At 29.9% G+C, this 18,144-nt stretch overlaps 2 protein-coding genes across 5 annotated transcripts in view; both read left to right on the forward strand.

The window, feature by feature from the left end:
• LOC141533633 (cytochrome b5 domain-containing protein 1) overlaps positions 1-9,255 on the forward strand; it is a 26,203-nt gene extending 16,948 nt beyond the window's left edge. Inside the window, exon 4 of the mRNA XM_074252624.1 lies at positions 1,589-9,255. Coding sequence (XP_074108725.1) covers positions 1,589-1,816 — 228 coding nt within the window. The 3' untranslated portion in view covers positions 1,817-9,255. The remainder of the gene's footprint in view (positions 1-1,588) is intronic.
• A 195-nt stretch (positions 9,256-9,450) lies between these two features.
• Positions 9,451-13,111, forward strand: LOC141533668 (uncharacterized). 4 transcript variants are annotated; one of them, XR_012480324.1, is made up of 4 exons: positions 9,451-10,380; positions 10,690-10,956; positions 12,034-12,483; positions 12,553-13,111. XR_012480324.1 is itself a non-coding variant. In XM_074252668.1 (3 exons), exons 2-3 carry the CDS (start codon positions 12,140-12,142, stop codon positions 12,689-12,691), a joined length of 483 nt encoding a protein of 160 aa, XP_074108769.1. In that variant the 5' UTR covers positions 10,244-10,380; positions 12,034-12,139; the 3' UTR covers positions 12,692-13,111. The 4 variants fall into 4 exon arrangements, 1 of the variants encoding a protein (XP_074108769.1); XR_012480326.1 differs by lacking the exon at positions 10,690-10,956; XR_012480325.1 differs by lacking the exons at positions 12,034-12,483; positions 12,553-13,111 and adding an exon at positions 11,306-11,338 and having other exon boundaries at positions 10,690-11,044.
• Positions 13,112-18,144: the final 5,033 nt, after the last annotated feature.

Raw genomic sequence — 18,144 nt, forward strand, 5'->3', positions numbered from 1 at the left:
TTTTCATTCAATACGTAAAATTGCACGCTAAAATAGTATAAAATGGGTATCAAATATTCAAGAGAAAAATTTTCTCAAGGTGAGAAAATTTTTTTCTTAGCTGAAGTAGGTGGCGCTGCTTCCCTAAAGTATCTAAAAATTTTGATCAAATGTAAAAATTTATTGTATCAAGTATTTATGATAGTTTGAATTAAGAAAAAATTACTTCCACCAAGAATAGAATTTCAAGAAAAATTTTTACTTCGGCCAACACAACTTCGGTCTTCCTTCAGGCACCCGAAAATTTTCTTGAGCTAAAAATTTTGTTCTCCAGTCCAGAAATTTTTCTTTCTGTGTAGTGCGTGAGAAAGAAACCAATAGCAATAACCTATCGGTGTCTTTATTTGCTGCAGTACCTCCTTAACTGCAACATGTAAAAATTATTCATAAGCAAGTAAAGCACTAATAATATGACACTGATTATTTTCACCACAAAAAAATTCTGCATCTTGCTACAACCCCTGTTTTATGATTCATTTTATTTTCAACATTTTTTTATTCGAAAATAATGAATGATTCTAGTTCAATGAAATTATCCATTGAAGTTATGGGGCTATAAAAAATTTCAAAGTTTAATTTTTATGCATGCCTTGAGCGTGATGAGCTGGAAGGCATGTTCTACTATTGCTTAAAAATCAAGATTTCAACCTTTTATCTCATTAAATCGTACCTGACAACTATATTGTACAGAAAAATGATACAAAAAGTACACTGTTAGAAAGAAAAATTATGGCTTTATACCAACATTTGTTTTTGGAATTGATTCACTGCTATTTTTACGTGAAAAATTCGCTTTAATAATAGCTCATGGTATGAATTTTTCAAGTCTTTATGAAGGGGTAAATATGATAACTTTTGAAAAAATCTATTTTTAAACTGTTCATTTTTTACAATTTCTTCATTTGTCTCATGGGAAGTTGCGAAATAAAAATTGCAGCTTGATATTATTTTGTTTAATTATTAGTTAATTTTTTTTAGAAAATAGTATTAAGATTATTAGTAAAAATTTTTTGTATATTTAAACTTTACATTGATCAATTTACGTATGGCACGAACTATTAAGACATGCAAATTTTGATTAACTAAATTTTTTTTTTAACTGTTAATAAATGGCATTTTATAAATGATTTACTAAATGAGGAGTTGAGTTTCAAAAGGGTATCTTTTCATTTTTGATTAATCGAGACAAAAAACTGGTTATCTTCAATTATAAATATTTTTATGGAACTTTTTAAATTTTGCTACAAAGTGCTATCGGTTATAAAGCTACAATTCGATTTTTATTCCAAAATCTTTATAATTCTTGAAGTAATTAATATTAAAAAGTTTAAAAAACTGCTCTTTTAAAATATGAAAAGATATCTTTTTGAAAATCAGCTCCTCAAATGTTAATAAATCATTCAACGTTAAAAAATCATTTATCACCGGCTAATGAAGTTTATTGAATATTAACGAATTTTTCTGTCAGTGTATTAGTGTCCAAATCTAAAATCTAAATCTTCGGTCATTATATTCCAATTTTGATAGTTATGAATTTGATTATTTTCAGGTCTGTGAAGAAGATACGATAAAAAGAATCCAGGAACGGTTCAAGTGTTTCAACTCAAACAGTTCCGACTATCTCTGGAAATCGGAAGAAAAAATTCTAGATCTAAATAAAACTCTAACAGACAACGGGATTCCTGACGAGAGAGAACGTTTTCTTCGCTGCGGATTATCCGACAATTTTTATGTCCCCAGTATTTTATGCTACTACAAGGATATCGTTAAATTATAAATATAAATCCTTGCTCTTTTTTATAGTAGTAAAGATTCAGCTCAAGACTAAACACTGAAGATAATTCAACTGTAGGGCACCGTGACTTTCTTGGAATAAATTCTATTATCTATTTACAGAAATCCATTTCTTTGTCCTCGAGAACTCTATTTAATTGTATGTCTATATATATATAAAGTTAGCTCATCACTTCTGGAACACGTCTCGAGGTCACTGGCAGCATTTTACTGTCATTACTATCCACGTGACTTGATGCGCGACTTTGTACCTTACAATTACAACCATTATATCATTCCGTCACATCTCCGTTGGTAGTTTATCGTAAAAAGTATCGTAATTAATAGCATTGCTCCATTTATCTAGTAGCTAAATAGTTAGTTAACTTTTACTTGATATTATGCATGATTTTACATGATTCATTGAAATTTTTTAAAAGTTAGTTGTCAATAATTAATGATTGAACGAATGTAGTTCGCAACATTCAATGAATTTTATTAAGCATAAAAATATAGCATCTCACTTTAAGGTTGTTCCAGCATGAAACAACTTTTCGAGAGATTCCGACCATTGTTTAATTTTCCATTTAAAAATTCAATGGTTCTCAAAAAATTGGAAAGTTATTATTATCACCTTGATTTTTGAAAATCGAGGTTTCATTAAATTTCGAAATTTTTAAGTCCTAGAAAGCTAAATTTCTTTGTACACAGAAAAAAAGGGTCACTTGAGTCAAGAAAATATTTTTCTTCCTAATTATTTTCTTGAGCGAAAAAAAAATTTTTTTTGACACAAGAAAATTCACTTATTCCAACAAAATTAATTATCTTGCTTTAAAAAATACGTATCTTGATCCAAGAAAGTTTATTTAAGTCAAGAAAATCTTCTTGCTTTGAAAAAATTCAACCTCTTGCTTCGAAAAATTTAGTTCTTGATAGAAGTAAATTTTTTGATCTTGAGAAAATTTCTCTCTTGCTCCTAAAAATTAAATAACTCGATAGTAAATTTTCATTAATATTTTATTGACTAACATGTCAAATTGGAAGATCAAATAATATTAAATCATTTTTTTTTCATTCAATACGTAAAATTGCACACTAAAATAGTATAAAATGGGTATCAAATATTCAAGAAAAAAATTTTCTCAAGGTGAGAAAATTTTTTTTTCCGCTGAAGTAGGTGGCGTTACTTCCCTAAAGTATCTAAAAATTTTGATCAAATATAAAAATTTATTGTATCATGTATTGATGATAGTTTGAATTAAGAAAAAATTACTTCCACCAAGAATAGAATTTCAAGAAAAATTTTTACTTCGGCCAACACAACTTCGGCCTTCCTTCAGGCACCCGAAAATTTTCTTGAGCTAAAAATTTTGTTCTCCAGTCCAGAAATTTTTCTTTCTGTGTATTATTGAACGTATTTATTATCGATACGCTCAAGAATTGCATTAAAATCGGTTGATTTGTTCGAGAGATATCGAATTTAAAAAAAAAATCAACAGAACGAACAAAATTTTTCAATTATCTAGCATCGTATTTTTTTCTGAAACCTTTAATAAAGCTTTTTTAACCACGCTAAATGTCGACGAGCGTTCTGAAATCAGATAATTTGACTGCAATTAATTATAGTTTAAATATTTTCAAAAAAGTGTTTTACTGAATACAAACTAGACTTTTAAGCTGGAAAAGCTCAAAGGCGTTGTTAGTATTAAAATTTTAGAGCACTTTGCATTTGAAATTAGCAGAAAATTACAGAGACGGCCTGTAGAGTCAATCGCTTTACTAATTTTTCTATATCAAAGAAAAGTTTTTGGCAAAACTACCGTTAAAACGAGTATAAATTCTTGCTCAAATCGTAAGCGGCTGTGAAGCGGAATAATTTCTGTTGAAAAGTTAAAGTAAAAAGCGATAAGAATAAATAGGTACTTACTTTATTGTCAGTAACTAAAAGAGAAAAGGGCAATAAAACACATCAGACAAATAGGAATAAGAATATATTCGTGGGTACTGGGAGTAGAGCACAAATGACCTCTTGTTAACTGGGTAGTTCAGGGTTCACGTCTACTAAGCCTCCAGCAAATGGTTGTCTAGGACTTGGACTGGTGTCTAAGACCCTCTAGCTCAGTCTCAGTCTCGGTTTCTTTCTTAGGTGCCTTGTGTATAGACATAGCTGTCTGTTTCTGAATTTTATTGCGAGAAATCCAAAGGTAGAAGGCTCAATAGCTAACACCAGCACCCTGACTTACCACCTTTGTAGATAGACTAACACGGTGAGAACGCATAACAACGGCTACATGAACTTTACTACACAACACACAACAAACAACAAACAACACACACGGAAGAGAAGAAGAAAAGATAAAATATAACAAGTTAAATAGAGGTAGATTTCTACGGAGATACCAACGCTGATTGGTATCCAGTTACCTGATCTAAACCACCAGCTATCCTCCCACGTACTATTCATCTCTATACAAATCTACATTCAAATATTTACATTTTATTGCTTTTATTCAATGATAAAAGGATTTTTTTATTTTTAATAATCTTTATTAACTGATAACAAATGAATTGGTAGCATTAATTGTTTTAATAAATATTTAAAAGCAATTTTTATTAAAAATATGCGTAATCAATGAAAGTTTTTACATATTTTCACAATTAAGCCATTATTAATTTGGATTTTTTTTTGTTCTTTATTCGTTTTTTCACTTTTATGAATGTATGTTATGTGCAGAGTAATTTTTTTTCTCACTGAAAAAACAAAAAGAAAAAAAGGCCATTCGGCATCCGAAATGAAAGTAGATTTCATGCTTTCTTTAGCAATTTGTAAGATGAAATCAAACCGACATCAAATGGACAAAAAAATATAAAATTTACAATTTTGGAAAATGTATAATAGAATCGAAATCTAAAGCCAATTCAATAACTTTTCAGATGCCGTTTATATGAATTTAATATAAGTTATCACATTCTTTGTAATTTAATATCAGTGATTATTATGCCAAGAATTAAAAAAATTGGTAGTTTTTGTTTATTATGAAACCTTAAAATTGTTATTAGTTATTATTGTTATTAGTTAAATTGTTATTATTCAATTTTAATTTTTGTTTTTTAATTTTTTATTTATAAATTCTATAATGGCTGCAATAGTAAATCTGTTTCTTTCAGAGAACTTTGAAATGAGTAATATTGAGGCTATTACCACTTCTAAGTAGTGAAAATTAAAGCTTACTGAAAAAGCTTTAAGATGCAATTCATCAAATTTCAATATCTTGTCTAGTTCAGAAATTACACGAAGTTAAAGTGGTGAAAACATCAATTTTTACGATTTTCAAAATTTCAAAACCTAATAACTAAATTTTTTAAAAGTTGCGCCATTAGGACGGCTGCAATAATTAGATTTTTATGAAATCTACTAATAACTGATACAATAAAAATATTCTCTTAGAAATTAGACTCTTGATTCGTTAAATTCAAGGAATTAAATAAATTTTTTCGTAATTTTGATTTCAATAATGGTAATAAATAAAAGAGCCGCATTATGTCCCTCGATTACAGTGAATTTCCGTGTATCATCAAAAATAACTTTTAATTACACTTCAGAATCGATCTCGTCTGCTTGTTATAAATTTTTTTGCAACTTACTTAATCAATTGAGCTTGCAATGAAAGAAGTTTCAAATAATTTGTTTTCTAGGAAGAAGTTTTTTGGCTGAAACTCGGCGACTTTCGAAGTGAGGAACGCTTTCAAGAATTTTGGGGATCAAATCGTAACAACTACACAGAAAAAAAAATTAACCTGAATCGAGAAAATAATTTCGAAAAACTTTATCGTCTTGATTTGAGTAGAAAAATTCTGAAACTAAGAAACTTTTCTTGGCTTAAGTAAATTTTACTCGATTCGAAAATTTTTGACTTGATTCAAAACAATTCAACTCTTCATAATTATTTTCTTGGTTCAAGAATTTTTCTCTTGATTCAAGTTAATTTATTTTTCAGTGTACAAAAAATGAGTAATAATGTTCCTCATTTACTGGTTTTTACCTTGATGCGACCTAGTTAACTTATTTTGCTACTAGTGAGGAAAGTTTAAACCAATTTTCTGTTACTGAACAAAGATTTTTAGCCGAAACTCAACAATTTCCGAAGTCAGAACCGCATTTGTCAACTTTTGAAGACAAAATCTTAAAAAATATTATAACAAAAATTAAGGATCAACGTTAGAAGATCACAAGTACTTTTACATACATCTTCAGAGATATGATGCTCGGACCGTAAACGCGGTGAAAGCAGTTACGCAGTAGTAAAGATTATTTCATGATTGCGTCTCTTCTACATGTCCACGATACATATATTTACAATCATAACTCGTAATATATAAAGGAATGTTAAATATAAACGCTATGTTATGTGGTTTTCATTATAATCTATTAAGTATAATAATATGTAGTAAGTATGCTATAGTATATAGTTCGAATCTGTTTATCAATATAAGGAAATATCTTTTCACATAATTATTATTCTATATACTTGTATAAGTTATGATTCATAATTATTGAGTTAGTAAAATTGACCGTCATTTATTTTAATAAAACTATTGTAATCGTAATCGGAAGTTAATTGTCGATAATTATTAATTTTTTACTATTACGTCGTCTTTCAACATCCATCTATTATTTTTATGATAATTTCCATGTTATGTGTTTATTTATTTTTATTTATGTTGACGAAATTGTTGTTGTTATTACAGAGAAAGTCGAGCACTTTTATTCATCTTAATGTTTCTGTTTTTTTAGTACTTGTTTCAAAATGTGTTTAAGCTGGTGTAAAGGTTTTAGAGTGAATTTTTTGCAACCATAATTTTTTCCATTTGAAAAAGAAAGTACTGAACCTTTTAAGAAATCACTTCTAAAGAAAATTCACTGATTGACATATGAAACTATAAGTCCGGAAATTCTTAGGCAGAGATGAGATGATGGAAGTTGAACAGAGTTTTGTAAGTCCGAATGTGAATGCCTTAAGCGCTTGTATCTTATGTGAATCGATCAAAAGTAAAATTTAGATAAACAACAAGGTTTCACCAATAACCTTAATAATATTTTTTATATTAAACGTCAATAGAAATAAAATAATTATCTACTGTACACTGAAAGAATAAATTTTGAAAATAATTTTAATTATAAGCTAATTACTAATAAATTATAAGGTATTACTTTCATTAACAATTGAATTTTAAAGCTTGTTTAAATTTTCCCGCGGATGGTATTTTTTTTATACAAATTGAACGCCCTCTTTCGTTCCGATAAGTGAATCATAAAAAAAACCAATTAAAGACTGTATTGCCGGTGGTTAGCCAGCAATAAAACTGAGTATAGCATCAGCTGTCTTCAAGCTATATGTACAAATAAATTTCGATATATAGCTGCTGTAGAGTTGCGGAAGGTTTTTATACCTCGTCATGCTCTCACACGACTTCCTCGTGCTTTAGCTCGTCTTAGTCCAGGGTCTGGGTGAGAATCATGCAATACAGATAACTTACAACTAACTATTATGAAACAAATAATAAGACAAAATTATAAAATAATGCAGAATTTATTCATAAGTAATAAACAACAGTATAAATATTAATCTCGTAAATAAAATAAGATAAATTTGTTATCGTACACCAAAATACAACCGTACAACATACATATATGTTCTCTTAACTTTAACCCTAAAATCTAATATATACAAGTAATTCTGACAAGCTGTAACTCTATTGCAGCCTACATGAGATTTCGCGCCGCGACCGCGGATCTACTTAATTGTCCTCCCCAACTTCCTTTATCAACCAAGAGAAGCTCGGCCGTCAAAATATGGAGATACCGGACTCGTTAAACACCCATTGTTACTGCAATATGTTTCATTTTCAACTATGTGAGCATTATTTAAATTACTACATTTCTTAAAATGCGAAAGATAGTTCATTAGTGTCAAAAAATTTCCTGTCGGAAATTCTTTAAACTACAACAAGGCACACAGGGGAATTAGTTCAAAAGACTCTGGACTCCCTCCAGGGGTGGTCAGATGAATATGGGTTCAAATTTTCAAAAACCAAATCCGAATTCATAATCTTTGGCAGAGGAAGAAAGAAAAGAAGTATCACACTTCAATTGAGCGACCACATAATAAACCAGGTTGATCAGATCAAATTACTAGGATATTATATTTTGACGAAAGGCTGAGTTGGAAGGTCCAATTAAAAAAACTTATAAGTGTATGCAGGAACAGAATTAATTTACTCAAAGTAATTTTCTCAACAAATTGGGGAGCTGACAAACACTCAATGCTTTTAGCATACCGTGCCATAATAAGATCTAAGATGGATTATGGAGCTAGCCTCCGTGGATTATGACACCACAGCAGGACACCGATTCTGGAAAAATATCAACATTACACTTCCTTTGATACAGATGGATCAGTTAAAGAAAAGATAATTAGTTGTGCAGTGATCTGCCTTGATACAAAGTTGGGTTTTAGGCTACAAAACTTTAATTCATTATTTACTTGCGAAGCCACAGCAATCTCGAAAGCACTATCAATTGCTACTGACAATCCTGAATTGGGTGTTACCGCGATTTTCACTGACTCAATGAGTTGTCTATCAGCTCTGTCAAATATGGAGAATACTAACCCGATTATTCTCAATATTCAAGAACAAATTAACGCTCTTATCATCGATAACAGGAAAGTCAAACTGATCTGGACCCCTGGACATCAAGGGATACTAGGGAATGAAGAGGCTGATCAAGTGGCGAAAGAGGCAATTAATAATGACACAATTAACAATTCAATGGTCACTACAGCTAAAGAAACCATAAAACACTTGAAGAGCTCAATAAAAAGTCATTGGAAAAAAATTTGGGAAGAATAGACAAGAAATAACTCGCCAAAGTTAGTTGAAGTCAGAGAAGACCTTCTAGAACCTAACCCAGTGGACTCTTTCTGTAGAAGAGACCAGGTTATTCTATCAAGATTACGCATTGGGCATACTAAAATAACACATTCCTACCTTATTAGCAAAGAACCCAAAAAAAGCCTGCGACTTCTGTAATATAGAACTATCAGTTAAGCATATATTAACTAAATGCCAAAGCCTCGCCATCTTCAGAAACAAAACCCAGCTCCCGAACACCATCAAGGACTGCCTCAATTCAACAAGTGGATGTTATTGTACTTTAATGTTTCTCAAAGAAGCCAAATTAATTAAAGAAATATAAAAGTTTAATTGTTCATCCTAATTCTTTATAATTATGTTTTGAAATTTTTCATATTGTTAAACTGCTTATCATATGTAATTGGTTAAAGTGGTCGTCAATTACCTTGTAGTGACAAGGCGACCTTAAATAAATAAATAAATAAAAAAAAAAAAGTTGTAGTAATTTTTTAAAACAACTAGATAATGATTTGATATTCAATTTGGATGTACTTATTTTTCGATGATAGCAATAATAATAAAAATGAAAAATAGAGAATACACATACTTTAACAAAAATTGTCGAAATAAATTTTAATTGTTGTATTTTCACCTAAGATTTTTTCTGATGGTATGAGACCTCATACTGATAAAATATTATGGTGAAGGAATAATAATGAAAAATTAGTCATTCTTTCAAGAATTGGATCGGGAACATAACATCGGGTTAATAATAATAACTATCTTTGTTTCTCCTCTTTATTAATTAAAAACACCGGTATATAGAGTTATATATTAAAATAAAAATAATAATAATATTAATATGAATTAATAAGAAAAAAGTAGAATATTTATTGGTTCATCATCTTCGTAATTACGAATAATTAAAAAAAATTTCAAGGCACGTAAAAAAAACTATTAAATTACTATCATATCAGCCAGCACAATAACTAAATGATACGCAATTAACAACCTCTATTTCGTAGCTACAATTACTGTTAATTTTTACTGATTAGGAAAAAAAGTATAAATTATTCGTCATACAAATAATAAGTCGTTAAAGTCATGAAGAAGCTAGTTCTAATATTTCCAATACTTTTATTGGCAAATGGGGTCCACCCTTTTATATTATCTCTGTTAACTAATATCCAATGTATGGTCAGTTTAGCGACTGATCTATCAGATCTTGTAATGGGACGACATGATTTGACTGCGGGAAAATTATTCAAGAAAAAAGTTGATCCCACACTCGAAAAAGTTACGCAACTGTCAGAAAAAATCGAAGAGCCAACGAAAACCATGAACGTGAAGATGGACAATCTAATGACCGCGGTGCTGACCGACGTTCCTCGGATGATGAAGTTTGCGAATCTCATGAGAAAATTTATTGAGTATGTTACCAGAATCGATGAATTGTACGAAGACTACCAGTACTATGTTCATCAGAAACGTAAATTCAACCGATACACTATTGAGGACTTTAGTAAGGTCATGACTTCTCATAGATTTGGAGATCTTCAAGACATATTGAAGCAAATATACCATATATTCATTCCTGGCCAGCTGGATCAGAGAGAGGAGAGTCTTCTTGATGCTATCGTAGCTACTTTAAAGGTAGGTTCATGTCTTTTGTTGATCATAAATCATAGATTACAGAGCATAGATACTAAATTACGAATCAAATCATCAATCATCAATCATATGGTATAAATCCTAGAGTATAAATTACAGATAGAAGATCAATACTTATAAAAAATAGATCATAAATCATAAATCATCAATTATAGATCATAAATCATAGATCATAGATCATAGATTATTAATTTTAGATTATAAATCTCAAAACATAAATTTTGAATTACTGATCGTAAGTTATAGATCAATGAGTGTAAGTCATAAGTCATAACTTTCTTAATAATTCAGGCCATAACAGAACCTGAAAGGTGTGGAATGATAAAGTCAACTCAGCAACAACTATACGATCTGTACGAAACTGTTATCCTGTCAGAAATAAAAGGTTTTGTAATGTCAACTTACTCGTTTGGTTTGCTTACTATTTATGAAAATTATAAGTTTTTTTTTTGTATTTTTGTACGGTCATGTAAATGGTGAAACGTACGTCGCCTTGAGAGGAAAAAAAATTAAAACCATCATGATGAGACCCCAAATTTCCGATATTAAAAACAATATGTACGTATTATGCAATTGTAAACTAACCTGTCAAAAATTTTTTTATGTGGCTACACTAGGCTTGATATCGTCACTTTTGATATGAAGAGTAAATATCTCCTTTCTAACGCCCTGGTTAAAAATATTGATTGAAAAGGATTGAAAATGATGAAATTAGAATACTTTTGAATAATTACAATTCTTTTTCATGTATATATAGATATACAGTTCATATAGGGTGACTGATTCCCAATACTTTTCAATCAATATTTTTAATCAGGGCGCTTTTAATAGTTTTCTCTTTCATTAGTTATTTAGTTATATAAACTACTAAGCTAATTTTTTTTTTTTATATTATCACCATGTCAAGAAAAAATACTTATTTTAACGAATTTGATATCTGTAAAGGAAATTCATTTTATTTAATGTAAACAAAAAATGATTGAAAAAAAATTTTCGAGCCTGTCCAGACGTCTGTATGCATAGATCTGGTACGATTATGCCCACAAAACTTAACATATTAAGATTATTTTTTTTTTGTTACCTTTAGAATTACAATCCCGCATAGAAAAATATATATGTGAAAAATATATGCGAATATATATTTTCACATATATTTTTTTTTGCGCTAAATATATGTAAACTTATATTCCGGGATAGATAATAGAATATATTCTTACATATACGCTCGCATGTACAAAAATGTATGTTAACATATATGCCCGCATATAATTATCTAGATTTACACAGAAAAAAATTTATTTTGAATTAATTAAATAATTTTGAAGAATTTCATCTTCTTGATTTGAGAAAAAAATTCTTAAGCTAAAAAATATTTTTTTTTTCAGTGTATGCTTACATATATGTCAACATATATTTTGGCACATAGAAAAAAAGGTTCACTTGAGTCAAGAAAATAATTTTAGAGAACTTCGTTTTCTTGGTTTGAGTAGAAAAGTTATTAAACTAAGGAGTCTTTCTTGGCTTAAGTAAATTTTACTTGATTCAAGAACTTTTTGTCTTAATTCAAGGCACTGAAACTCTTCAAAATTATTTTCTTGGGTCAAGAATTTTCATCTTGATGAAATACAATTTCAGGGTAGTCACTGGTGTGAAATTTGAGCTTAATAACCATATAATTCATATACAAATCGAGGAAGGTAAACTGCTATCAGGTGGTCAAATTGACAGAGACCCCATTCACATGAAGAAGCTAGACGTTTTCAAGTATTTAATGTTGTATCGGAATATGTACGAATTGGTAAGCGACGACGAGGGGATGAAATTGGAAGAATATCTTGACTATATATTCTTTACAAATAATCGGCGTTATATCAACCTGGACAATGTTTTTTCCCGAGAACCGGGTTATGTCGTAACTGGATTAAAGTTGTCTATAGACCCCGAAAAGTTTGAGTCATTACAATTGGCCGTTCACATTACGCCATTTGATTTTGATTCAGGGTTGCTCACTCCGAATGATACCAAGCCTTCAAAGTGGATAACTTACAAACACATGTCCGATGAAGACCGAAAATTCGAAAACCGGTAAGTTTTTGGAATATTTTCATTGGATATTCATTATTTCTGTTTAATGTATGTTCCTTTTGCTTGCAGAACTAAAATTGATGCTGCAATAAAAGACACACCTACAAATTACTATGGCCATGTACCGTCATCGGAAGACTTCTGTGACATGGTTTGGACCTCCGCAAAGATTTCTAGACCATGGAGGAAATGCGTTTCCATTTTTTGACAGTCAACTGGTGGCGCCGCAGCCGCGAATTCCGCTCGAGGAATAGAGAACTCTGCGGGGTTCCTTGGATTTAGAATGACTACTCTGAATATTCCCACTTATTTGAACCCCCAAATGTCTCAACAAGATTTGGAGTTCTTCTCACATACGTATGAAAACGAAATTCTCAACAATCCACCAGAGGAAATCCATTAAATCTCAATGATCTTTTATATAAGTCATGATTCTTTGAATTTATATTCAATTTTCAAGAATAATTGGTACTACTACAATACAAGTATTTGAATAAAATAAAAAGTTGTATTTTATTACACATCCTTTAGTAATTATTCACGGACGTATTTAGTTCAATATTACTTCATGTATCTACATAAAGAAATTTTATATGTATAAATCTGCAAGGAAAAAAATTCCTGTCAAAATAAAACGTAAATATTTTAAATTTATAGTTTTGAAAATTTGATTTTTACATTTTACAATCTAACAACCCGAGAAAAAATATTTATATATAAATTGGTTATATATGATTATATATAAAAAGTGGCCAAATATAATCATATACAATTATATATAACTATGTAATTATATATAGTCTTATATAATTATATATAATCTTAAAAACGAACATATGTAATGACATATAGTTACGTATCAATTATATGTAATTATATATCGTTATATATAAATTATATGAAATCATATATAGATTATACATGGTTCTATAGAATTATATTTTCTATTTAATCTAATTGTTTTTTCTCGGGGTAACAAAAGTGATGGTCGCACCGTCATTTTTTTCATTTTTATCCTGATGGTAATTGTTATAGAAAAAAGCAGCTATATATATTTTCAAATTATTGAAATATTTATGAATTAATATCTACAATTTCTAATAGTGCATTGCACTTTTTAGAGATATAAATTTATTGGAATATCCTGGGAAAAAACAAGCAGGCCTGACCATGCCTGTTCATGTATGATCAGGCCTAAAATTAGACATGATCATGTCTGTCCATGTCTGTTCATGTCTAAAGCATTAAATACGCTCAGGCCTGATCAAGCCTGTCCACGTCTGATCATATCTGTTCATGTCTGAAGCATTAAATATGCTCAAGCCTGATCATACCTATCCATGCTTGTTCATGTCTGTCCATCTCTGAAGCGTTAAATACGCTCTGGCCTGACCATGCCTGCCCATGTCTGTTCATGCCTGAAGCGTTAAATATGCTCAGGCCTTTGATTGATTATTGCTGGGGATTCTGGTTAATTTTTGAGTACTTTTGATTAAAATCCGAGTCGAAAAAATGAAGGTAAGTTAATTGGGAACATTCTAAATATTTTTATGTTATATTTGCAAATAGTTATCAAAAAATAGTAATTACACCACGAATTTCGGAGTGTCCCACTACATATTACTTGGCATATCAAAAAATTTAAAAAGAAAATTTCTTTTTGATTAAAAAATCCCTAGTAAGCTAGAGAACGGAAAACCTAACTTCAGAATAAGAAGAACAAAATTTATAGAATACTAGCCTGTAATTCCGATATTAATACATAATTGAATCTTGATAAGCGGTTCAACAACATTCAGCTAATTTATCATATCTCACAAAACGTAACATATTATCTAATAACTAAGTTGTTGTTATTATTTAAATCCAGTGTGTAATAATCTTATAACACGAAATACGGAGAGCCAAGAAGAGAACGAACCCAAGTTTAAGTTTTAGTTAGTTTTGCTATACCTGTATCTCCAGTATACCGTCCATTTATCTGTTTGTGCATCGACGTTTCGCTATGGTGAGCATCGAGAAGCATCTTGAAAGATCGTTTTGTAGACTGTTCCGAGTAGAGGCATCCTCTATACTCTCTATAGCCGCTATAGACTCTAGGTTTAACTTTAAGTTGCCTCTGAGGAGAGTAGAGCTGGTGCTAGCCGAGAAAATACGAAGGGGGTCGTTACTCGTTCAAGTTCAAGGACACACCAAGGTAAAGGACTATTATACTTACACTGGGTGAGGTTACAGGAGCAGCTATTTGCTTTCAGATTCTATTTCTCTATTTTATATTATCATTTTTACACTGAAAAAAAAAAAAAAAATTAATTTGAATCAAGCGAAAAATTCTTGAACCAAAAAAATAATTTTAAAGATTTGTATTGTTTCGAATCAAGACGAAAAATTCTTGAATTACGTAGAATTTAATTTTTGCATCATGTCTTACTGAATTTGATGCAAATTGAAATTTTGACGCAAGAAAAGAATAAATATTACATCAAAAACAGACATAATATTTTCAATTATATGTGAAAATAAATATTCGGCTAAATTTATGAATATATATTTTTTATATTTTCTCAATTGTATAAAATTTAGTTTTAAAAATTTTATATATATAATTAAAATAATAATAATACGGGAATAATTCTTATAACATCATGAAAAGTTCCTATAATTGACTTTCCATGCAGTATTCGATCAATATTTAGTTCTTCCTGATCAGACTTGAAAAATGATCGCAATTTCCACCTGAAAATATTTCATCAACAACATAAACTTAATCCACTAAAAAACGCCTCTATTATCTCGAATTACATCGTAAAATTATAAAAATTTCAAAATGACTTTAATGCAACCGGGGATGAAATTATCACACACACATGCGATTAACTTAAATATTCTGAGTTCTCTTAGCCACAGCGGCATTAAAGTAAAATGAAAAAAAGTTTAACAAAAAGGTATATAAGCAAGTTTTAATACGCTAAGTTGATAACATTAGACACCGCAAAAACGATTCACTATCATCTTAATCATATTTCTTGAAGCATCTAGCACTCCTTGTACTCTTTATAGTCGTGGTCGTATAAGCTTGCATCAGTGGTGGAGCTCTGAAGAACTGCAAAACTGCTTTGACCTAAGGTGGTATTATATACATACAGATATATTGGAAGATGGTAGTCGTCAGTGTTCACTGTAGATAAAGATACCCAAGGACTATTATTAGAGTTATATCGCAGCAGGAAGCTTTGAAGCACAACCAAGAAGCTCTTATAATCTTTCTGGTGGCGTATGAGTATGACCATGAGGTATCAACAATATATAATCTTTATATTATATATTTCATACTACGTGTACCTTCAGTACACAGTACTCCTCGCATGGGTGCTCACTCTCTGTACTCTGGACAAGGGCTCCGAGCAGTCCTATCCCGTCCATTGAATTCTTCTGGCTCTGGCATGCTCAAGTACTCCTCCACCGTCCAACAACCAACAGCCAACAGTTCGATCTTATCCTGATTTTACACGGAGCGAGTATTCTCCACGGCCTACTTTATTATTTATACTGCCTTGCTACACTATTTATCACCTACGATGTGTCATACACACATAATTATACTATTATTCTATCTCTCGCTTTAGCTTTGTGTTTTTTCCACGACTTACAATACCAAGCATCGGAGAGAGCTTTACGATCGAAAAATTTTTTCGCCTTATTTCGGAAACAATTTTTATTGTTATACCCTTGTCAGTGCACGGAATCAAGATAATTTGCATACTATTGTCAAGATAACTAAATGGAGATTAATTCCATACTTTTTAAAAATTGATTTAAGGCACTAGAGACGGAGAAAAATATCAATATAGTTCAAAAAATTTTTCTTTATACGATCGAAGGTACGCATATTTTGCACCTATTTTGAGGCAGAAAGTTAAAGATTTGTGGATTGGTAAAGCTCCATATTCACACTCTGTAACAGTGGGAACAAAAAATCCTTTCATTAATCCGACTGACATTAGTCATTTGTTACCATACTAACTATGTTTTGTTTACGCTGGTTATTTACCATTAATAGTACTAAGATACAATTTGACAGTGACGTGTATAAAATAAATCAAATTTAATTATTATTAATTATTGTCAATTTTCAGTTAATGTGCTCGTCTTTTTTATTTTTATGTTTGTTGAATTCCAGAAATTTCAGTTTTATTTAAGCTCAAAATGTTTCAAATAAAATGTTGGTCAATTATCTACATTGACTTTTTTTTATTTGATGCCTGCCTCCCCGACCAGCAGCACTCGCTTCGCTCGTGCCGCAAATGTCGGAAGTAGGCATCAATTTTTTTTCGATCCAGTACATTATAATATTTACGTACTTTCAACCGGCTATAAAGAAAAATAGTATACACCACACGGGCAGAAGTTTGAGAGCTCTGAATTGCACCCCATGATGTCCGAGGCGTAACCGAGGGCATCATGGCGCGCAGTGCAGAAATCTCAAACTTTCTGCCCTAGTAGTGTAATATACTATTCCCTCTGTCAAGTATGAAACCAGAAAAAAACTGTAATTTGCAGAAAAATCCATTAATTGAGTCAAATTTTGTTTTTACTCAGTTTTGTTCAATTATAATCAATAAATAAAATTAAATTAAAACTAAAAGACGGTCCATATGTATCTATGAATAAAATTAAAATGCATGGTGATATTCATTTTTACATATTATGAACATTTATCTGACTTGGGACGCCTGCACATTATCGTCTTAATACAGCTGTTTTACATATTTTTTATATCATTATTATTTCATAAATAAATAAATGAACTTTATGAGTCGTGCATTTCTGGATTTTCCAAACTTTATTTTCCACTTTTAACAATTAAAATGTGATTTAAAATGTAAATATTAAAGAAGATGCCAAAAGGTAAATGGTCTTGTTCCAAGAGAAAAATTATTTTTCTTGGAGATAAAATTGACGTTTTAAAACTATGTGAGTGGATACATAGAGAAATAATTTATAAAGAATTAAAATTAAAATTGTAAGTAAACTATTAGCGATCTTAAAAAATTTATTGATACCTTTCATGTAGAAAATCAAATTTCCTTCAAAACAGGTCTTTTATTATGAATTTTTACGCAAACAATTTGTATTAAGCGCGGTTACACGAAAAAACAATTTTTTAGAATTGAAATGAAGATTATAAGTAAAGTATTAGAGATACAAAAAAATTATGGCCACCGTTTTAGTTGGAAATTAAAATCATTTTTATGAAACTTCAATATTTCACCTGTAATTTCAATTTTAATTCCATGTCATGGATCTTAATGTCAATAATTTATGGGGAATGATTATAAAAAAAAAATTGTAGAATTAGAATCAAAATTTTAAGTAAACTATCAGAAATTCAAGAAAAATAAATAAATTTTTTTTTTTTAATTAAATTTCGTTAAGAAAATTCTCTTAGAAATTTTTTGTATCTTTTATATTTTGGTCAAGATTGAAATTCAAAATTAAAAAAATTTTTTTTCTAAAAATTATTGAGTGAAATAAAAGTCATTTTGTTTAAAAAAAGTGAAGATGTTGATGAAATCAGTAAAATTGTTTTATAAGAGAATTTTTATCTTTATTATTATGATCCACGAGTAACTTGATGTAGTTTTTATTCTATTGTAATGT

Source organism: Cotesia typhae, unplaced genomic scaffold, assembly GCF_013202065.1.
Source record: "Cotesia typhae breed Kobodo isofemale line unplaced genomic scaffold, CoteBio_Ctyphae scaffold_121, whole genome shotgun sequence".
Lineage (NCBI taxonomy): Eukaryota > Metazoa > Arthropoda > Insecta > Hymenoptera > Braconidae > Cotesia > Cotesia typhae.

What these genes read in the sequence shown, in the direction of transcription:
- LOC141533668 (XM_074252668.1), top strand. Translation starts at nt 12,140, where the DNA reads ATGAAGAAGCTAGACGTTTTCAAGTATTTAATGTTGTATCGGAATATG. An exon ending in GACCGAAAATTCGAAAACCG is followed by an intron (nt 12,484 to 12,552) that starts GTAAGTTTTTGG and finishes TTTTGCTTGCAG; the next exon opens with AACTAAAATTGATGCTGCAA.